Genomic DNA, 23,500 nt, shown 5'->3' on the forward strand with positions numbered 1-23,500 from the left:
CTTTCTCTGCGGTCTTACGCGGACGAGAAGTTTGTGTACAGCTATTTCAGGAATTCAATTAGAATTTTGAACAGGCATACGCCACAACGTTCTCACGCCTCAGTGTCACATAACAATAGACCCACACATTCGCTATTTGTGGAGACACTCCCAATAGAATTCATGTGGCGCCTTGCGAGGACCAGACAAAATGTCGTTCATTTTGATAAGACCCATCCTTTGGATTCTACTGGGCAAGGATTTGGTAGTCTCCGCCATCTTACCTGACTTCCCCATCGCACCATTTTCACCACCTGATGCTCTAGAAGCGACCACTGGTCCATCTGATGTCGAAACAGACACGACAGCGCCCCCCATTCCTTACGGACCAATGCCCTTCGATCGAGTTGGTCGAGCCCAGCTACTGCAAGTGTATAACACGGGGAGAACTTCTGTAGACCCACCGGCTACTGACATGAATAAAGTGGTAAGTGCATTTATATCACCATGGAATTTTTACCAATTACTTAAGATAAAAAGGGAGTCTGTACTGAAGATGAAAAACAAACTAAAGGGGCTATACACAATTTAAATAAAATTGTACCAACCCACTGTATACTATGTGGAATATAAATACGAAAGCATGTAAGATCAGAGCGCTGATTAGGCGCACAGTAATTGGTTCTTCAAAGGTGCCGATATACACCGTATTCCCTGACATGCATTGGGCACACACTCCAACAATCTCCAAACCATGATGAATAAAAAATCTCACTGTATTCGACATAGGGGTTTAGAATAATTGTGTGTCGTAACCTTAGCAGCAAACATTGTGCGTGCATGCCATCATGGTCGCGAGATCGTGAACGTCGAAATTCGGCTTTCACTTGTAATATATGAATTATAGGAAAAAAGGATTTTGTACGTAGTACAATAATTCTTTAAAAGAAGGATTAAGTTAGGGGTGTTAATAACTTCATAAATTGTGATGGTCTGATGTGGAATTCTTTCCGTGCTTTGCATTGTACATGTCATGTATTGGGTCACTTTCTGTATTACTTTTTAGATGTTTTAGCATGTGTAAAAGATTTTCTTAAGACGGGAGGAACAAACTAAAACATAAAGTGGTCGTGGATGTATCGGCAGCTCCACACCTGTTGGAAACAGCATGTAGTTAACTGGGCAAGGCATTCCATACGTTTGCATTCATTCATTGTTGGTTGATATTATGTTCATCCAGGTTTGGAGTACAGAGCTCGCTGAAGCAGCTGGGTCTGCCCTGGAAACCTGCGTGTATGAGATTGTTCACGCTCAACTTATTTCCGATGGTCTGTGGTTGATTCAGATGGCAAGCTACTCGGATATTGATGTTCACCTCAGCGACACATTGACGCAGTGGTTCACCTTTGGCGACTACTATAACTACCATCAGAAGTCTTGCTCTGCACATTCCCAAGCAATTTGCAACATCTACAGATTGGTACCAATTCTCACCTTTGGTGCTAGCAAACAGCCCTGTTCCATTGTTCAATTCATTGTTCAAAGCATGGGCATTGTTTTTGCAATTACAAGCGTCACAGTCGAAGATCTTATGGCAAATACAAATTAAGGTAGCGCAGACAACAGATCTTGAGAACAGTATCGTAATATGGTTGGCGAGTACGAACTCTAGAGTCAACTAGTTTCCATGTGGTCGTAACGAATGCAGACGACCAATGTCAAGACGCACAGGCGTGGAGGCGGTGCGTGACGTCATTCTGTCAAAAAAATTAAACAAAAAGACGTCTGCATGAATATACATATTAATAGTCAGCTAGTTTGTTGACGACTTGGGCGTCAGTTTTTAGAAATAAGGAGAAAACGGCCAAAATGCGTGGTACTAAAAATTAGTTAAAAAAAGACATCGCTGTACTCCCGTCAAGCCAGTGAAAAGGTTTGGGCCTATACTCTTGCGACTTCAAGCAGACAGTTAGCAAAGGGTCTGTGTTATAAGCGATAGGAATGATACAGGAAATTTGAGGGAAATAACATTTATTCATTGTTTTATGCTGTATACAGAACGTTTGTGCCGCTGATTAAATCTTCAACATCAATATACACTATATGTTACTGGGCTAAAGCACGTGGAATGGGTTTTTCAGTTGGCAGTTGTTACTTGTTATAATTAATTTTTGTCATCATATCAGTCCTCATGGAAAAATATCGTCAAGTATTCTTATTCCTACTGCAGTGCACACGAACACCAATTAAGCGTCTTTATCGTATTCGTCATATGAGTAATTAACGATGTCGTTTTTCCCTGTTTTCCTTTTGTAGCTTTCTTGGTCTTCAATGTCAGCAGTTGGCTGTTCCCAGCATTACTGTAAAAATCTTCACAATTCCTTCACTGGAGAAACGAAGCATAATCAGCTCTACTGGAAGTGCAATCACAGAAACATGTAATTTGGTTGAATCAAGTGCTTCCTATACTTCGACACATTCGATGGGCTAATAACGTTGCTGCCATTTATGGCAGTCTCTTCAGTATCAGTCAAATATACCATCGTTACTGTCAAATGACATCCCAACTTCATTGAAAAGGTACTGTTACCGAGGAGCCAATAGCAAATAACACTTTATTGCCCAAGTTGGAAGCATTAGGGAATTCTGTGTTCCGTGGCAAGAGATAATACACTCAAGAACGACTTTCAGATGTTCACAAGTTGAGACAGCATGAGCCATCAGTCCTGCAGGGAACGGTTTGTCTCAATATCTCGTGTCGTTTGCTGACGGCTTTTTGGACACTGCATGCATCTATTCGGCCAAAGTTTCGTCCGTTTTATTTATGCCCCTTGCCACAAGTGACGTATTAGTTAAGGCTTTCTTCAGACATAAATAATGTTACCTAAACCATTTGAAACAAGATATGGGACGGAGAACTCCCCCCCCCCACACACACACCTTTGCGTAGATCATCCGAGGAATTCTTTTCACACATCAGGCTAAGGTGATGTAGGTAACAATAGTCTAGAGTGCGGAGAGGGATTGGATGGCTGTGTGAGTGAGTTTGTTTCTACATTCGGTTGGGGACCCTGAACAATAGAGGACAATAAGGTCTCCGATTGACAGAGGGTTCCCGATTGAAAACTGTATACAAAACGTATGGGTGACCTTCTAAAAAGTTAAAGTACAAACAAAAGAGGAACAATAGGGGGTCCCCAGTTACAGGCAAATACACACTTATGGGTGTGTGTGTGTATGGGGGGGTATCCGTCCCATATCTTGCTGGGTAAAGTCCTAGTATAAATGTAAAACGTGTTTATATTACCTATATAAAACAAACGACAGGTAAATTCTTTGCTTTGTTCTCTCAAGTGGGTACTTTACGGATGCAACTCTCAATCCCTACACCAATGGTACGGTCAACGAATCCTGCACGCAGTGTGAGAGTGGCTCCGGTTGGTGTGATAATGGACTATGTAGTAATGAGTGTGACGTAACGACAGCTAACTGCTCATGCGCTCTGGATCCACTCTGCAGCGGGAATGGCCAACTGAATGTAACAACATGCGAATGCAACTGCACCGAGAACTGGGTTGGAAACAGCTGTGATCGTAAGCGACAAGCGATAAGATTTTCCAAGCAATAGCTTAGTCAGAGTCATGCAGCTCTTAACTTCCGTTGTTTCAAAGCTTTTGTAGTTGTCGCAAACACTTTTTTCATTCGCTACTATAGTCGCTCTTCAGAATTCAAATTACAGAATTCAGTCTATATTCAACAGTGTCTTTGACCTGAAGAAAGTTACAAGAAAGTGATTCAAGTTTAACTTACGTTGTATCACTTTATAGCCATTCCGATGGTTTATTTAACGAAATATTGAGGTGGTGACACCAAATACATGTTAATTTTTATTATTGACGAGTACATTAAATTATCTGTTGAGCAGACAGAAATGCTGTAAAGCATGAGGTTCTCAAATTTTCTACAGGCTGAATGTCTTGAGGCTCGGCCTTCTCTCTATAATACCCATACTGTGTAATATTTCCCCTGCAGAATGTGCTGTAATGTGTCAGACATACTCAAAACTCAATCAAATCCTGTGCCAGTGTGAATGTCTACGTGGATACCAACTGAACTCAACTACGACAAATTGTGAAGGCAAGTATGACAAATAATGTGTGGTGTAAAACAAGGATTTCCACCACTGAAATAAAACACGTCTCAACAGCAGTCAGTCAGCTAAAAAGTTATCCACCATTAAAACTAGAAGAGGAGAGGATCTGTAGTCCTCAATAGTAAAAGAGAAGATGGAACAGGTCTTAATCATTTTTACCTTTATAAATCTCCCAAGCAATTTGTGAAACCAATTTCGATATAGCTTTCCTTTTACTGCGTTTAGATTTGTGCAAGGAGCTTGCGTTTACTCTTCTTTCCTTCATCTTAAAATATACAACATTTGACTTAAGAGATCAGTCATATTTCAGATTTGGAGCAGTACCTGAGAGTTTTACTGCTTCACAAACATCACCTGAGAGCTGGTTTCTGCTTTGCGTGACAAAACTTGCTTATGCCATGGTCAACCCCATCCGTACTAACTGAAGTTTTGATAGCCTCACTGCTCCAGTTGGTGAACGAATGTTAATTTGCTTCTGTCCCGTTAGCATTCCATGTTAAAATGGGTCATGCAGTTCTCATTTGTTTGGTTTCAGATGTAGACGAATGTCAGGCGTCTCATGGATGTGAACACACCTGTGAAAACACTCAGGGATCCTACATTTGCAAGTGTTTAACTGGGTTCAGTCTCAATGACGACGGTCAGACATGTGCTTTAGCATCCGGGTACTCATCATTTCTGAGTGGTGCTACATCTTTACCAACGACTACGATTGATCTAACCACATCACAACCTAATCCAGGTGAGTCAAGCCAACTTTCTGTGCCAAAAAATCACGCTGAAACAATAACAGTCGTCCCTTGCTTTACAGAATGTATAGTAACAGTGTTCTCTTTGCATCCTAGTTTGTGGTGTGGAAATCGTCTGCAATGGTAGTGGCGTTTTAGATCCTCAGACTTGTGAATGCTACTGTGCCTCCGGCTACAAGGGCAGTGCCTGTGATGGTAACAACTTTTTATATGTTTTGCAAGAAGCAACAATTTAAGCAACAGATATTGGACAAAACGCTGTTTTAATCGCACTGGAAATCTTCACATTCATTGATTATTCCAGAACATGAATCGGGGGCGGATTCAGGAGGTTATAGGGGGGTCTTACAATATGCATAGTACTACATAAGCTACCATATCTACTTGTCGCCATTGGTGAGACCACTTTATGTCTTTGTTTTGTCCTTAACTCTGCACGCGAAATAAGACTCCTACATGGTTTATATTTTCAGCGGGCCTCAATTCCAACCTTAAGATGTAGCCTCCCGCCCCCCCCAAAAATGACAAGGGGTGGGTATCGAAACCCCTCTCCTGCTCTGAGCAAGGAAAAAAAGGAAACAGGAGGAAATTATTAAAAACAAAAAATAAGTAGGTGCACAATACCATTGCAATCAATGTATGCCGTATATAATGTTTCATCATCGTTTCCGATCATCCGCAAAAACCAGACATTAAAACAATCTCCGGCCTGACATCCCCGCCAAAATTCCTGGATCTGCCAGGGGTTGGCCCTCACCCCCTGGATCCTTTCCTGTGAAACAGCAGTTAAGCAACCTTTGCCCTCTTTCGTCTCCGTGTTTTGTAGGCCTACCTAAGACGGGCATCATGTTAACCGTGCAAGAAACCAAAAAACATTTGCCAGCCACGTTTCCGTGATGTCGTGCAGTGCACCCCTTTGCGGCTTCCCGCTCTTCCACGCAGGGATGTGATTCTGCGAATATAAACATATTTATGATTAACGTTAGACTGGGGAACCACATGCTTAAGCCGCAGAACGCTTAAAATCGCAGAACTAGCAACGGGTACATCATCCATCAGAGGGAAAGTGCAAGTACCCGAAAAAGAATTTAATTTAAAAACGTCAGAATCTTAACCAGCAAATTTTCAATGTGACGTTCAATATGAATATGCACAAATCAACGGACTGTTTTATAAGGCGGGGGAAATTAATATATTAATGGGGTTAAGATTCACTGCGAGCTTCAAATTACGGAATGCACTCGCATCGATTAGTCTTCAACTGCACTCGCACCTGCGTGCTCGGAATACTCGAAAAGCATTCCTACAAGAGAGATACGCAATCCATTTACAAGTCATTGCAATTTATTATACCTATGCTAGACTTTTCCTTCGCCACTTTGGATCTACCGAGTGCTTTGAATACAAGACAGTCACAAAGTATTCAACACAAGGCTGGCAGATTTGTCATGGAGGACAACAGCAGAATATAAAGCTTCTAGACACTGTAAAGTAAACTTGACACACTCCAGAATCGATGATTAATTATTACATTTTACAAAGAAACAAACGGACTTACAAGTAACATAGAGGATGTGTTACCAACCCCCCTCCCCAAAAGGGGTGGACCACTTTTGTATAAAGTCCTCTTATCGCTACTAGTAAATGTTATTGTCACTTTTCATTAGATCCCATCCCAGAGTGGAAGCTTTATCCTAATATTCGCTCTGCTCCAAACACCAAGACTTTCAAACCGATCCAGAACCATCCCACTTCAACAATACCAAAAACTCAAATCAAAACACAATTAAAATGTAGTGGCTGCTACATGCCTGACCTTGACCAACGTGTAGTTGATAAGGCATTTGTACATGGGAACTGGAAACAGAATCACATTGGATTTACCATCACAGGGTACACGTTAAATATTAATTATATGCTATTGAATCGAACGTACTGAATCAGGGAACAGTTTATTGGAACGAAGTTGGACGAGGTTAGATCATTGTTTGTCCCCATAAGAGCTGATTCACGTACTTTTCGTTACAATTACTGTCTCAGTGTGTGGCATATGAGGAGCTCTTTTTATGTATTTGCTTTTTATATTAGTTCCTGAAAGGTACAAATAACAGATGGCTTTCGATAGTACAAAACTTGTATGCAAAACTCCCATAATGGTTTGTTCTAAAACAGAGAAATTTAATCGAACGCTACTAGAAATATATTAGGCTTCGCGTTATGCAGAAAAGTAGGAACGGCCAAGGAAGAGTGGAGAGTCTCCATCAAGTTACCCTCCGAACAGGAAAAATCGAAACATGTAATACCAAAAGGGTCATATGCATGTTGTGTTTGGTGCTCCAAAGGTTCCCCCTTTGAAATGTTCAAGGAAAATCTCAATTTCCCAGATTCAAATAAACCGTGCATACATGTATATAGAGCCATTGAAATGACCAATTTCCATGGGTGTATTACTACAGCAATATTTGCTCCTCTGTGTCATATTTCTATCGTTTGTGTTTTCCGTTTCAATAGAGCAGTGCCCGATAACAGACAGAGAATGTTGGTCAGGCTATAGGCAGCCACCAGCCGGTTTGGGTACTGATTATTGCCCAGTTTACTGCTTTGGATGTGGTAAGTTTTGCAATTATTTATACATTACATGCATGACTTCTTGTCATCTGATTGGTGCGTTGTATATCAAATGATATGAAATATTTCAAACCAATGTATGGAGTGCGCACCCAACGCAAGAGCAGTGCAACAGAGCCACGCTTGAGCTCTTTGGAGTCAAACGAAAAATGCACGCTGTAGACATTTTCAATCCACATTGCAGTCTGTGTGCGTTGGGTTAACCTTTTTACGGAGCCGGGAGCCGAATTTTGACATTTTGCGAGAACTATACAATACTTTTAAGCAGTTGGTCCTAAAATGTGCTCAATGTAACAGGTGTAAAGTTTAAACGTTTGGCAGGGGGCTTTTTTCGACGCAGTTCTGATTTTTTTTTCCCGATTGCTTATCGTTTCTTGCAAGACATCTTTTTGACCCACAAGACGCCTTCTTCACTGCACGACAAAATGCTTCCCCTGGAACGGACAAAAAGTATCCTTTCTGCCCTTTACGGGTTGCCTTGTCAATATCTGTTTCGACTCCAACTGCTAAAATGAGTATTTTGGGCAAACCTCTTTTTATCAGCATGTCAACAGTCAGAGAATGCTTGTGAAAACAACGGCACTTATTCGAAGGTTCCTGGGTACGAGCTGCACAACGGTATGTGCCGTTGCTACTGCCCATTTCCTTGGAGCGGACTCACGTGTGAAGGTAAAATAACCGCTGAACTGTGAAGTCAGCAGAAGTCAATTAAATCAAATCAAAAAAGTTCATTAATTTTGATTTCTGCCCTGCCCGACGTGGAGGGCAAACATTCAAATTAATTAACATATCCCCGGCGCAAATCCATCCTTGGAAATCAAGAAAGCTGTTATAAAGACTCAAGATAAACGGAGTTTTTTCCCCGTACTGTTTTGTGGTAATGTCCATTCGTTGAGTCGAGTGTAGTTTTCAGTTAGCTTCTTACATTTTTCATTTGAATCCTCTTTGAGTTGACAACAGACAAGGGAAACCAGAGGTGGGCATAAATCCCGGGGGGTGGAGGTTTTATATCCCCCACTTTTTGAGGTGGAGGTGGGCCATTGAATCATTCAATCCGCCCCCCACCCCACTTTTTGTGAAAAGCAAAAAATTAAAGCAGATTTTGATGAAGTTTTAGGATTAAAATGTAACTCACCAAAGCGGGAAAACAATTTTTTAAAGTCGTAAATATGCCATTCTGATATAAGATTCTGCATAAATTTGATACACATTACAGATGTACATCTTTACCATGGACATCGCCCCTCATGTATACGGAGTATAGCCCTCCCACTTTTCAAATTTCATGGCCGGGCATATCATCCCCCACCTTTCCCCACCCCCACCCCCACCCCCAATTTCCAGCACAGATCTACGCCACAGACCAGAGGCTTCATCAGTTTCTGTAAACCGTTTTTCCCTCAAGCTTACGAGTTTCAGTGCATTTCAGTCCTTTCAACATCTACTGGAGGCAAAGTCGAATTGTTACACCTGCTGGATGCTCTGAGTAATAATTCCGAGGAAAGTAAAAACGTTGCTTGAAAACATGACATGGGTGTTGAAAAATTTAATACATTTTTTTAACAATTTTCGTATTAGATTTTTCATTCTTGTATTTCAATATAGAATGTAACCTGTCTTGTTACAATGGAGGAACTCTTGATCCTTCGACTTGCACCTGCACCTGCCCCGTGGGATACAGACCACCGGACTGCTCAGGTACGTTATACACAAATCGGTCACTACACCACGTTACTACTGTGCAGAACCTTTATTTTTTTTAGTTCGGCACGGCAGTAGCACGGCGCCAATTCGGCTCGACAAACTGCATTCGACACAGCAAGCCCTTTAGCTGGACAGAGTGTGCCGCGCAATCGGTGTTCTGAATGGCAGCGGCACGACACAGGTTTTATGAAGTTCAGCATTGAGCGCTGTCGCTCACTTTGATTAGGTTCGGCACGGCCAATAGCACGGCGTATAGCCTAAGCCGAACTTTCATGAAGTTTCAAGCTGAATAAGTTAGTATTTGCGATTGTAGAAGATGCTCTAATGTTTATTTTCTACAACCGCCAAAGAGAAGGCAAAAGAGCTGTCGGTCGTAGTTGCAGCAGTTGGTTGGCATGGGGTTACGCCATCTGTAAACTCTATTAGAAGGAGAAACTTGCTCAAAGTGATAAAAAGCACAAAGACATATTTGTGAATCGAGAACTCTTATCTCTTTTGGCTCCGATAGCAAATGATCACTCCCAACTGATCACTGCAGAGCTAAAAGCAGTGGCGTTACAAGGACTTTGTTTGCCGGTTGAAGAATAATAATTTCAACCAATTTGAGTGTCATTACGTGTACAAAAACACATCATAAGACAATGCACAGTGCACCCATATCTGAATATGGTTGTATTTTCGAAGCTCATCATTCAATGATTTTATCACCCATTTTCACCGCCCCAGTTTTGTATTTGTAATCTATATTACCGTCCCAAGTTTGTGTTTGACAGCGTCCGAATTTCGCTTTAGAAATCTGCATCCCGTTGCACATCACTGCACCCCCCCGCTTACGATCACAATAATATGGGTTGGTATCAGATCTCACACTAGCTTACTGAACGTGATAACTCTTGAATTGATTTTGACAATGCGTATTTTACACATCGTAACTGAATTCCAAAGGGATTTATGAATAGGACAAGAAATGGTTAGGTCTGTCGCTGGTGCGTGATTTAAGGCAAGCGAGCTTAGAGCCTAAATAGAATATCGAATTTGTTGTTTCGTTCACAGCACAATGCAAAGCCGATATATCTCGATGGTGTACAAGCAGACTGGCGCCTTTCTGTGATCAGATGCCAGTCATCCGTAAACACTGCCCTGTCATGTGTGGTACATGTGCCTTGTAAAATTCTTATTTCTGTATTGTATGAATTGGTTGGTTTGTATGAAGTAAAACCGTGGATCAGAAGGAGACGCCAGGGCCAAAAAGAGATATTTGATGTTTTAATTTGATTTTTACTTCGACTCACTCTTCAGTTGTTTATCCGAACGATAGGGGTAGCTTAAACACCACTTCCACAAACTCTTGGTATCATTTCTTCTACTTTAACTTAAAATACATGTATTAAATTTTCAAGCTTCCACTTTTCCATGCACGTACAAATCCATTTTTCTTTCCTTTAACTGTATAAAGTTAAGTTCGATGATTCCTAAATTCTTATTTTGTAGTATGTTTTGTAAAGACACATTCACTTCATTTGGCATACTTAGCAGTTGTTCTATTTTTTTATTTATTTGTATTCAGTAGTACATGTATCACGTTTCCTGTACAGTTGTCAATATTTTGCAGTTGTTTTGCAAATACATCCGGGACCTGATCAGCAGACACACTGTACACCAGTGTCACCACTTGATGTTGATTACTTACAAGGCAATGGATAAGCACAGATTGGAAGGGCGTGAATATTTCTCAACATATTTCATGAATGTAAAACATTCCAATGAAAATGAATGGAAGTAACTATTGCATGATTTGGGTGAATAATTGTTCATCGTTTCTTTATTATATGACGGACTTTTTGCCAAAGAAAGGGGAAAAATCTTGCAGCAGGCATGTTTTCTGTGAGAGAGCATGCCAACATGTGGCCCACCTTTAGGAAAAGGTGGAGAGTTTTCTTGACGGCAAGCAGCCAACAGTCCCTCGTATTGTGAATCTCAGAAAGATTAAGTTACCCAAAATGCCGGTCTTCATAATATTCTAAATCTGCAACAGAAGGCTCCGCTTTCTTTCGAGCATCCAGTGACCAAACGTCATTTAACATTAATGGTCCAATAAATACATGTATACCCACAGCTTCATTTGGTGAGATAGGTCTGTACTTTATGTATCCAATATTTACCTTATTCATCTGAAAACATAGTGTAACTTACCGGCAACAAACACGTTCCCCAATAAACACAAAAGAGTGACCTGTTTTCCAGAATACACCTATTTTATTTTTCAGTTTGCATCTCGGTAGTTTGTTTCAACTCAGCATCATCAAGAATTTAAAACAAAAAGCAAGCAGGCAAATATTTGATATCAGACGAAAGAGGAAAACTAGCTAAAATAAAGTATAAGTATACACTTGCATGTGGCTATAAGCAATGCACCCCCATTTCTGATTTCCTATTTGAAAGACACTATGTGTAATTGTTTTAAGTACCTGTTGCTCTTAATGTCAAGCATCTGATCCAAAAAACAACTGATACACAGATAAGTAAACATATACACATAAGTATAAAACCTTTCTTTTAAAACAGAAGTTAACTCGAGAACTATCAATTCTGAAATGGACCATCTGAAACACTGTGATGAGTACAGATGTCATCGTTCTCTTCTGTAATACTTTTTCTTAAAACACAGAAGTGTTTTGGCACATTCTGAATGTACTCAATAGAGAGACTGTGCACTTGTATCATATACAAGAGAATGACGACATCCGCTTACAGTTCTTTACTCAAGATTTCACACAGTGTTTGATTAAATTCAACATAATGTCCAAACGTATATTGGGAATACGAAGGAGCCAAAAATATTACCAGCTTTTTTTAATGACAGCATCAAGGAAAAACTTTGGCATATCAAACCGATAAACTGTATTTGTAAATGGTGAAAAACGTGATATTTTCTAGACATCCCGTTGAAGATACTTAGTACTGCTGTTCTTTGAATCAACAAAAACTGCAATCATAACTGATTTGTTGGAAATGTTTACCAACATTCAAGACTAATGTTCTTTCCCCTAATCATTCTGAATCCAACAAGCATACATATGATTTCATTAGTAACTGCAGAGTTAAGGTTAATAGTTTTTGTGTGTAATTTATTTCATCCTATTTGATCTCCTTACAAAGGCAAGTTTGTTTTGTACACACACATCCACAAAGACCAAAAGATCTGTGGAGGTAGTCCATGTGTTTGAACTTGAACTTAACTGCTGCAAATGACCCTTCAGGGTGTTGAAAAATAGGAAGTTGTGGTGAGAAATACTCGACATATACAGTTCTATCTTGCCTTTTTTAAAAGGTTGACATTTTCACCAAAAATTATACCACAGGTAAAAGGTTAAACTAGTAACTTTTTAAGGGTGCACAAGAATGACATTACAAAGTGTAACAATTGAATTCATAATGACTTCCCTGAATTCCAACAGTTTTGGTCACAGCAAGGCAACATGTACCGGTACATGATTATGTGCCTACGATTTTCAGCCTGTAAAAAGGATGGATACGTGAACTCAGAACTTTCTCTTCCTCTTCTTGGCTGCACTCTTTTGTAGCTTCTTCCGCAACTAGAAAACAAAAGAAGACTTAAATTAGTTTCATCATTTGTGTGACAGCATTATAAACGAGATCACGGATGAACAGAAAAAATAGAGCACTGAATCGGAGTGACTCATTGAAACTTTTACAAAATTTTCAGTTTCAGCCCAAACAAAAGCTTGGATTATCCAGTTAAGTAGAGAACTATGGAATATTTATGTCTACATTTTTAATGAAATGCATAATGAAATAGTTGATGCCAAAGGCCATGTAAATACAATTAGGTAATCTCTATTCATAGGGGCAGATAACGAGATTCCAACGCCAACCCTTCTGTGAACTATTTCCAGTAACAGCATGCACGCCTAAACCGAATTTGTTTTGTACACACAAATGACCACAAGTCTGTGGTGGAAAACTGCAGGCATGTTGAACTTGACAGCTGTGTACAGCCTGCCTTGTTGCAGATATTGCTTTGTAGCAAGTCCTTGGAGTATTGCAAATTGTAGGATTGCAATGAGAAATACATGTACCATACATTGTACAAATGACTGTCAAGTACCGTACATTGTACAAATGACTGTCAAATACCATACGTTCTACAAATGACTGTCAAGTACCATACATTGTACAAATGACTGTCAAATACCATACATTGTACAAATGACTGTCAAATACCATACATTGTACAAATGACTGTCAAATACCATACATGGTACAAATGACTGTCAGGTACTATACATTGTACAAATGACTGTCAAAAGTCACTATTTGTTGCCTTTGAATGGATTTGAAACATTTGGTTTTCAAATTCTGGTTTGGGGCTAAAAAATAATACCACAGGTAATTCCTAAAAAGGTTCGTATCTCAAAAATACATGCCTCACTGAAAAGGGAACCCTGCTGATAAGCCTTTGGCGAATTAAATTGAATAAAATCTGGTACACTTATTGCACATAGACATAACAATTCAATTCCCCACATTAAAGACACTGTTGACATATGCCTCGTGATTCTGGGCAAGCTTTTGCACAGTGACAACCATCGCTGGAATGGACTGGTTCCTTTGTGCCCTTCTTATCCATTGAAAACAGTGTATTGGTGCAAGGCATCTCTTATGTAACAAAGCAAAAGCTTGCCCCGAATCACGTGGTATAGCAAGTGTCTCTAGTATGGACAATCAAATTTTTATGTTCATGTGAATTTTAAGAACTAAGTGTACCAGATTTTATTCAAATGTCACCTGCAAATGGCATATTCCAACAACATCCTGTTGGTAGAAAGAATATCATCAATCAATGTTCTCTTGCTACAGCAATTGAATTTAACAGGTCCCATGTCAATTGCTCCATTTTTTTCATTTAAAAAGGCTCAGCCTGCCTTTGAAAAAAATTGTGCAATAATTATGAAACTTAATTCCTAATTAAACGACACTGCCTGTCAAATGTCTAAAATGATTTTTGAGCATTCAGTCCGAGTTTGAATAAGATTCTGTGTTTTGGTCCGAGTCCTGCCGATGCACACATAGGCACATGGTAAAGTATTGTACAAGCTGAAGAGCTCATATCCCAACAGTGGACATGATGAGCCTATTGGGCAGTACCATGATGCCCATATGTACTGTCAAAATGCTGTGATGTCATTACATAGTTTATTTATGTGGCAAGTCCCAAAAAACTGCCACCATTTCCATTAATAAATAGCTCTAATACAAAATACTAGAGGGATAAAGTACTTAGCTTACCTTGCTTGGCAACTTCCTCCTAGAATAGAGAGAAACGACAATAAATATGTTAATCTACGAAGTATTAACACTTCACATAAAATGTCATCAAAACATTTTATGACGTATCATGCTAGCATTACGGCGAGTCTGAAAATGAATCTAATCCTTCAATCTGAGCTCTACCACAGCCTTTCCCCAATGACTTTAAATTTAGCAGTCAGATGACAAAACGTCTCCAGGCCTGACTTCAGTGCCAAGAAGTAACTGAATAATGTACATGCTACTGCTAGTCATTACATCATACTTGAGACAAACAATGTGGGTGGACACAAAACAAGTTGGCATCTTCTTACTTCTTCTTAGCAGGCATATCTTCACGTGTCTGATCCAGGGCAGTGATGTCATCAAAGCGGGTCAGCGACTTTAGACTAGAGGTTGTGGCCAGCCTTCGCTGAGCTTGCTGTAAGGGCAGAAAATTAAAATGTAATCAAAAATGAGAACTTATACAGAACTTGACACCGGATCATTGTCTCATTTCACTAAGTTGACATCAAGAAATTTGATCACATTTCCTAAAAAATCATTTCAAATGTCTACACGTATGAATTGAAAAAAAAAAGACTTGTGGGGTGGCAGGAAATTTTTTGCTGAAAACTTGTTCCAAAACCTGTTTAGACATCATGGAAGTGCACATTTAATTTCTGAAGCATGCATGAAATAGTCGAAGAGCTAATCCCTGCTAAATGGACCACAGAGAACGGTGTCTTAGAATTAATCTAGATTTTACACTCACTATGATTCAAATCACATCACAACTTTGGGGAAAAGTTTGACAAAGAAATATTGGTATGCCAATGATTAATTTGTGAAAACACCATGATAAACAAAAACTTTTTAAACTCAAACAACCACAAATCAAATTGTACTCGGACTTGGTAATGTTATGACATTTCAGGTCAAGCTCCGTGCCTGACACTGCAATAGGCAAAGCTATTGAAAATATAAATTGATATGATCATCCTTGATACCAGTAAATTATTTCAAATAAACAAACATGAGGCTTGGAATGGTCAAACTATTATTTCAACAGTATCACACAGTTCTTGTAAAAAGAAAAACCTGTACTCTCCAACGATCATATCAAGCTCTCCATCTGTGGGAAACAGAACTATGAATACTTGTACTCCCCCTCCCCCCAAATACAACTATGACAAAAAACATGAAATTATGGTAACATTATACAACTAATAAGGGAATGGTGAGAATAATTCATGAGGTTACAGACTACTGTATTCCATAAGGCAATGCCAACTGGAACGAACAAATGTGAAGCATTCATTATTTGTTGTGCTAAAGTAACTGTATGTAAGGGAATGCGTCAAACGTCTGAACACTGGGAACATTCTCACTGAAATGGCATGTTCTCACAGTTGAACACTATTCTGTGGGGGACACACTGTTCTATTTGAACGGTCCAGTAGTGGAACGTTCAGGAGCCCTGTGTTCCACAGCGGTGAGATTGACCAATGATAAAAATAGCTGAAAACAGCTGGAAAAAAAGGCATCAAGAAGCTAAACTGTGAAAATCTCCTATACTTTTGTACACAGCCAGTGAGGAAAAAAAGCTGAAATCCAAAACGGAAAGAGCTGAAATCAGCTACAAAGCTGAGACATCTCGCCCCTGTGTTCATGGCCTGTCACAGTATGTTGGCTCACTTCAAACCTCTGGTTAAATTCTGTCAGGAAAAATAGGTCCTTGCTGGGAATGTGTCAGCTGAGGGTAGGTTTTGCTCGATTTTGGAGTATTAATATGCAACATGTGTTGTGATTAGATATAACTTAGATGCAATTACAATGCAATTTACAAGTGAACTTTTATTTAGGTGGCTATATTGACAAACCGATGAGGTACATGTAAGTTGTCCTTATGGTGAGATTTTAGGAAGAGTATTGCATGTCATATTAAGCTTTTTACAGGCCTTCCTCTTAGTACATGTACAGCACATTTACCGGCCTTAGTCTGAGTAGTACAGCACATTTACAGGCCTCAGTCTGAGTAGTACAGCACATTTACAGGCCTCAGTCTGAGTAGTACAGCACATTTACAGGCCTCAGTCTGAGTAGTACAGCACATTTACAGGCCTCAGTCTGAGTAGTACAGCACATTTACAGGCCTCAGTCTGAGTAGTACAGCACATTTACAGGCCTTAGTCTGAGTAGTACAGCACATTTACAGGCCTCAGTCTGAGTAGTACAGCACATTTACAGGCCTCAGTCTGAGTAGTACAGCACATTTACAGGCCTCAGTCTGAGTAGTACAGCACATTTACAGGCCTCAGTCTGAGTAGTACAGCACATTTACAGGCCTCAGTCTGAGTAGTACAGCACATTTACAGGCCTCAGTCTGAGTAGTACAGCACATTTACAGGCCTCAGTCTGAGTAGTACAGCACATTTACAGGCCTCAGTCTGAGTAGTACAGCACATTTACAGGCCTTAGTCTGAGTAGTACAGCACATTTACAGGCCTCAGTCTGAGTAGTACAGCACATTTACAGGCCTCAGTCTGAGTAGTACAGCACATTTACAGGCCTCAGTCTGAGTAGTACAGCACATTTACAGGCCTTAGTCTGAGTAGTACAGCACATTTACAGGCCTCAGTCTGAGTAGTACAGCACATTGACAGGCCTTAGTCTGAGTAGTACAGCACATTTACAGGCCTTAGTCTGAGTAGTACAGCACATTGACAGGCCTTAGTCTGAGTAGTACAGCACATTTACAGGCCTTAGTCTGAGTAGTACAGCACATTTACAGGCTTTAGTCTGAGAAGTACATGTACATGAGATCAAAGACCTTCAATACTTTCAGTACCTTGTTCAGGAAAATGTCATAAATTGAGGGACAGAATAAGTGTTGAAGGATTTTTTTGAGAGGGAACTGACAAGACCAATAATGCACAACGCAAAAGTAATCAACTTGTTCAAATCCAACACTTGAAACAAAGGGTTTTTTGTCTATTTCTGTGTACATCATGGCGTAATAAATTTACAGCTGGAAACAGAAGTAAATCAATAACATGCTATTTATGATACAAATCTGTCTCAAAGTCAGAAATGTATTCACAAAACATTCCACTTCCAGCATTCCAAACGGAAATGTTCCCGACTTTTGAGATGCTCTCAAATGTGCATATTTGTTACCTAATACAATGCATTAACCCCTGAATGGTTATAGTTGTACTGTGTTTGTGATGCACTTGCATCATGAATTAATTTGAATACTTCATGTCACATGATCTGCAATCCACACATCAAAAGATGGGGATATATTCAGGCATTGTATCATTTGGTGCAGGCCCATTTATTTATTTATGTTTATTTTGCTGGGCCGGGCGATTTTTCATTTTTTTCTGTTTTCAAAGTTCTTTAAAAATTCATATCTTTATTTACTGGATGCTTACACCTACACAAATGACTGTCTGGTCGCTACTCTAATCTGACAGGCAACCTCCATTGATACCCGGGTATTTCAGCCAAGCCTACCGCCTTAGCCCAAATTGTCTGGTGTTGCGTAATTTTCTTTAATTTTTCTTGAAACTGGCCCAGTAGGCTGCTGGCGTCTTTTCAAATGCAGCCAGATTAGCGTGCAGCGGTATTGTATCGCTCATCCCTGGAGCGTTTTGTCCCCAGTCGTAATCCGCTCGCACCGAATACCACCAACAGTGGTATACTGTTTCAAAACAGTGACGGATTACCTCTGCTATTGACAACTGAAAAAACGTTGGCAATTCCCAGCAAGCCAGTCTTTTGTTCCGAGTACGGTTTATTGTTACAAGGCACCCCAGCTATGCGTATAAAGCCAACGTGACCGGTACCGGCACCCCAGCGGCAAGTGGTTAATGTCATGGTCCAGTCTGCAAACATGATAGCTGGGCTATGATAGCAAACAATGTGACAGGTTTTTAATACTCAAAAGGAGAACTCATACCTTCTCCTTCCTGGTTACAGGGAGACGGACAAAGTAATCTTCCTCATATCTGTCAAAAATTACAACAAAACATAGATGCTAAAGCACTATTACAGAAACTACTAGATGCACAAGTGCATGTCAGTCTGCCAATTATTTCCTTCCGTACAGCTTCCAGCAGTGTGGCCAACTGAAATACAAGTACATGTAAGCATGTGTCTGTTATATTGACACTGCAACACGGTACTGCAATAGTGCTTGCACCCTTAACTAGCAACACAATGGGCAACTTTTTCTGAATCATCCAAATATCATGATCACTTTATTTGGAGCAATGAATAAGTTTATAGGTTTTACGTATTTACCTTCTGTAGAATTCCCTGTTTGGTTTTCAATATATATCTTTTTAATTGTTAGTTTTTAATTGTATGATTGCTTTCTTTTGTTTTACTTCTATACGCAGTAATTCCCTTTGTTTTGTACTGTTCATTAGATTCAAGTGTTTTTATGTTTACGTCAGGGCCCTATGGGACGATCTCATGATGAATAATTTACCCTCGATAAATAAAAATAAATAAATAACCACTGAAATAACATGAAAATTCTTTTGCAAAAGCACATGAAGGAAAATATTACTGAAGAAACAAAAATTGTCCATACTCAATCTTATGTCTTGCCTCTTTGTCCTCTTTCAGTCTGTGTAAATTAACACCTTCCTGATAAGAAAAAAAAAGCATTCAAAATAGTTCTAATTTTCCTTTCAGTTCCAGAACATTAGAAATGAGAGCTCAATTTCATAGGGTTGCAAAAAAGCTGTGCCAACTGTCAGCAGAGAAACTTCCCTGGCTTAAGCGTAATTTCACAGTCATATGCTAATGCATATGGGTGCATGGAGATTTTACGTTACGATTTTCAGCAAATTCTGCCGCTGAAATCAGCAAGCTCTTGTGTGCGCTTACTACTTTTGGAGTCTATGAGTTGGACTGTAGTTGTGTTTAGCAACCTCATGAAATTCGGCCCAGGCTTTAGTTCTGGAGTGCAACCAGTTTTAAGAACACATATAGTCAGAATAAAGTATATGTTTGTTCAATACTTACAGTCTTTAATACATGGAAATGGTTAATAGAACTTCAGCTGAGAGCTTTTTAGTTTGTTTACTTTCTGATTTCTGTAAACAGCACCAGTCTTGTAGTCAAGGCCAATTAAGACCTTCACAGGACCCCACAAGACCAACACAAGACCTCCAGTCTGAATTCAAGTCACAAGCTATTCAAATGATTTGAACTGCAACATAAGCATTCCTTTGTCATTGTTCACCCTGCTACTTGTGTATGGTCTGGTGCATGGTCTTGTGTCTGGTCTTATGTCTGGTCTTGTGATGGTCTCAACTACAACTCTGCACTGCACTTGAATTGGCTAAGTATGTACATGCTTAATATCAAAAATCCCCATACATATCATACAGGTACAGGTGTGTGCAAGTACTCTCAGGTCCTTGTATGATGCTCACATCATTCTCTCTCATTGCACCAACTGATAACGGAGGTTTCTATGTACCTGTGGCTCACATTTCCACACTTTAATAAAATAAGCTGTTATTCAGAGACTAATTGGACATTTCATCACACTGTAGCGATATAAATTTTACTACCCTAAATGTTCAGTGATGGAATAATATCCCAAACTAAAATGGCCTACTTCCACCGTAGTTGGGGAAGGTGGACTGTATTTGCACCTTCTGAAATAATAATTGCTTTGGTCTGAAGTCAACAAAGTATATCATTTCATTTCAATACTAAAAAAATGCAACTTACTCTAACTTCTTCAGGACCATCAAAGTATTCTCCTGGAATGACAAGGTGCCAAAAAAGAGATAAAGTCCTTCAAGTTAAAATATTTGGTAAATAGCGTTTGCTGTCATAATGAGCTGGAACCAAATTACATTATACCATGGAGAACTATCTGTAAATAAACTGATCCAAAATACAATCAGTGATGGTGGTATTCAGGACATTTCCAAAGAGACGGCAGAATTAGCCTGGGTATGAAACTACAACTGTAGACATACATTTTTTGAGTTTTGTATTAAAGATAAAAATCATGCTGTCCACTCCATATGTCACAAGAAATAGCTTAGAAATGATGTCCCTTTGGTTGGGACATGCAGTGCGAGCACACAGGGTGGTACCAACTGCTACATGCCACACTAAACATACAGGACCACTTCTTATTGGAACCAATAGCCTCCATTTCACCAGTCAGTCAGTTTGTTCAGTCATCATTACCCTCTCTATCGTTTATCCCTGAGGTCATTATCACAGAGTACCAGTATATATTTGCTACCACAGCAAATACCATTCAGTGTATCCTTCCATTTTATCTGGACATTTTCAACATTACCCTTGAGTTCCTGCATGAGGGCGCTGCTCAGAGCTCTCTTCTTTGCTTTCTCCAGTTGTTTCTCTTGCCGCTGTTTCACTGTCTCGTCACCATCTTGGAAATAGCATATGAGACATCAATTGTAAATTAATAAATCATCAAATACATGAAGAAACTGTATCATTGTTACTGCCCTATCCACATATCTAAAGAGATGACGAGTACAGAAAAGAAGAAAAACCTATTACATGTACGTACACATGTGTAAATAAATGTATTACAGTTTGTGATCATATTCAAAATCCAAAACAAACCCAAAATACAGTTTCCCATTTTAAACCAAATCTAATTGGCCTTCATCACAATCGATCTATGATGTCCAAGGCCAGATTATCCAGTAAGTACAACAGGCACGACGCCTAGGGCCTACAAAATGCAAGGTTCTAATTCCAACCACTAAACTGGTGGCGTTGCCTGAAGAGAGGAAATGGGTTAGAGCCTCAATGCCGACCCTGGAGGGTAGCACTGAACTTTTCTTGAAACACTAAACCCTAATCCCCTAATGTGTACGTAAAATCCTATTGAAATCTAAGGACTGAAGACTGTTGGTGAAGGTGACTCACCATAGTGCATAGCAACTACCTTCGGTGGGACATATTTCTTGGGCTTTACTTCCTCCTCTTCCTCCTCACTGCTTTCATCTTGATTCTCTTCTTCCTCCAGCTGCAAAATCAACATGAACTAGAGCATTTCACTAGGTACGTGCCACTGGGTACACACATAGCATCTTGCATGTTTGTTAAAAGAATTTAATATACATGTACGTGTAAATGCAAAACCTAATTGTGGCCAGGGTTTGCAAGAGAATCGTGTAAGGCAAGTCAGTACCCTTTCAAAGCATGCTACATGTATAAGAAAAGGGTAATGCCCGAGGAATGTGCCATTCAAAGATGAGAATGGGTTTCGCCCTCAGGCCATTCTTGCCAATTAATGGTGCATTACCGAGCAGCATTATCAAATTTAAATCCACCAGTGATGTCCCCTTTGGTCCTAGCACTTCAATATTTTGCACTAATGGTACACTCTTGTTCTTTAGAAGTGTTGGAATTTTTGAGCATCATATTACATAAAATAACAAAGCTGCCTTCACGCTGGGTTCAGAATGAATTCTTTCCCTATGAATCAGACCATTCTTTGTCGTCACAAAGAAAGCTTTGTGTTGTAGGGGCATACATGTACATGAAGTTGGAAAGCTCTTCTCGGCTTAATTTCATCCAAAAGGGAGCTTTTCCTAACCCAATCCACCTTTCGGTCGTCTTACAGTGATGGAACACAGGATGATTTCAGCACATTGAATTCCACCGGCACTCCCGGCTGCCCAAAGGAAGAGCCTAGCGATCATGACACCACTGTGAAGACAATAAAGAGGCCCCCTAAAATCCTAGAAAGACGCCACAAGATGACCTGTCAAAATTTTCCAACCAGCTGATTATGTCAGATATTTCAGACGAAACACTTCTTCAAGCAAACTTCTTACATTCATCACCGACAAAAATAGTAAAAGGACCCTGCAGTATTCTGAAGACATATCCAAAGCCAACCAGGGAGGACTCACACACAGGAAAATTTAGCCGAAAATCATCAATGCTATCGAGAACAGCGCAACCCTTCTCTATTTTGTGTCAAAAGACTATTACGTGTATGTGTGAAATATCTGCAACACTGCCCTGAAAGAGATCAACAAACACATTTTGCCTTTGTCCACTTGCCAAAGCATGTGGTCAGGTTTGATACACAGGACAACAACTGGGTCGTCACGAACTGTCTACAGTTATTGCAGGTCTCTGCAGGCAAGTAGGCATACCAGGATACAGAACCAATCACTCCTTGCATGCAAGCGCTGCAACACGGATGTTTGAAAATGAAGTGGACGAACAACTTATTTGCGAGGTTACAGGATATAGATCCAATGCAGTGAGAAGCTGCCAGAGGAGGAGTGACTCCTTGAAATGCAAAGCAAACTATGTCATGCAAGGATTATTGCTGCAAGGCGGCGTAAATCGATAATCTTGAAGTACGTCAAGTAGCATATTGACAGTGGAGAATAACCCCAAAAGAAATGTCTTTCAGTTTTAGCTCCTTGCTATTTACACATTTTTGTGCAGTGTGTCACATGTATTTCACTTATTGCTTGAATTTTGTAGAAGTTTCAGAAGCCAGTTTAATATTTTGACTAAAATTACCTGACAGTGTTTACATATTTATTAAAGAATCTCACGCTTACTCGAGATGTCAAGATTATTATGGTAATTTGGTGGTTAATTTTTAATCTGGTTTTGTTGTAAATCCTGATATTGTTCCTTTGCTCCATTTTTTTGTTGCGTGAATGGCACTTTCCTCTTTTGGGTACATTTCTCCAACATGCCATTCATGCACAATAATGCATCGCTAGGACAACAGGGTGACATCACGGGCAGAGTTCAAGTACATGTAAAAGGTACATGTGGGATACATATAAATGGTACATTGGGCTAACTGCTGTAAACATGGTGCCATGTATTAAACATCAAAGCCTGTAGGCTGCATAATTATTAGCCTTGTGCAATACAGTAAAATGTACCATCAACATTTTACATATCCATATTAGCGCTT

At 39.7% G+C, this 23,500-nt stretch overlaps 2 protein-coding genes across 4 annotated transcripts in view; one reads left to right on the forward strand and one right to left on the reverse strand.

Moving 5' to 3' along the window:
• On the forward strand, positions 1-11,459 carry LOC110989026 (uncharacterized). The gene is made up of 11 exons (XM_022253093.2): positions 1-466; positions 1,220-1,459; positions 2,296-2,417; positions 3,334-3,572; positions 4,012-4,116; positions 4,668-4,874; positions 4,978-5,076; positions 7,393-7,491; positions 8,053-8,178; positions 9,115-9,207; positions 10,267-11,459. The coding sequence occupies exons 1-11, from the start codon at positions 191-193 to the stop codon at positions 10,380-10,382; spliced, it is 1,722 nt and encodes a 573-aa protein (XP_022108785.2). The 5' UTR covers positions 1-190; the 3' UTR covers positions 10,383-11,459.
• The window catches only part of ngdn (neuroguidin), a 21,060-nt gene continuing 9,009 nt past the window's right edge, over positions 11,450-23,500 (reverse strand). For 2 of the 3 annotated variants that reach the window (XM_022253096.2, XM_022253094.2), the window contains exons 5-12: positions 21,472-21,571; positions 20,870-20,962; positions 20,284-20,315; positions 19,130-19,185; positions 18,491-18,539; positions 14,859-14,965; positions 14,524-14,542; positions 11,450-12,809 (exon numbers count right to left, since the gene is read on the reverse strand). In XM_022253096.2, coding sequence (XP_022108788.2) covers positions 12,756-12,809; positions 14,524-14,542; positions 14,859-14,965; positions 18,491-18,539; positions 19,130-19,185; positions 20,284-20,315; positions 20,870-20,962; positions 21,472-21,571 — 510 coding nt within the window. In that variant the 3' untranslated portion in view covers positions 11,450-12,755. The remainder of the gene's footprint in view (positions 12,810-14,523; positions 14,543-14,858; positions 14,966-18,490; positions 18,540-19,129; positions 19,186-20,283; positions 20,316-20,869; positions 20,963-21,471; positions 21,572-23,500) is intronic. The other variant, XM_022253095.2, reaches the window with a different exon arrangement.

Source organism: Acanthaster planci, linkage group LG06, assembly GCF_054643075.1.
Source record: "Acanthaster planci isolate LZ-2023a linkage group LG06, COTS_SCS, whole genome shotgun sequence".
Classification (NCBI taxonomy): Eukaryota; Metazoa; Echinodermata; class Asteroidea; order Valvatida; family Acanthasteridae; genus Acanthaster; species Acanthaster planci.

Coding starts and splice junctions, on each gene's coding strand:
- LOC110989026 (XM_022253093.2), top strand. CDS start 191: ATGTCGTTCATTTTGATAAGACCCATCCTTTGGATTCTACTGGGCAAG. Junction 467..1,219: donor CTACTGACATGAATAAAGTG/GTAAGTGCATTT, acceptor ATGTTCATCCAG/GTTTGGAGTACAGAGCTCGC. Junction 4,875..4,977: donor CACATCACAACCTAATCCAG/GTGAGTCAAGCC, acceptor TTTGCATCCTAG/TTTGTGGTGTGGAAATCGTC.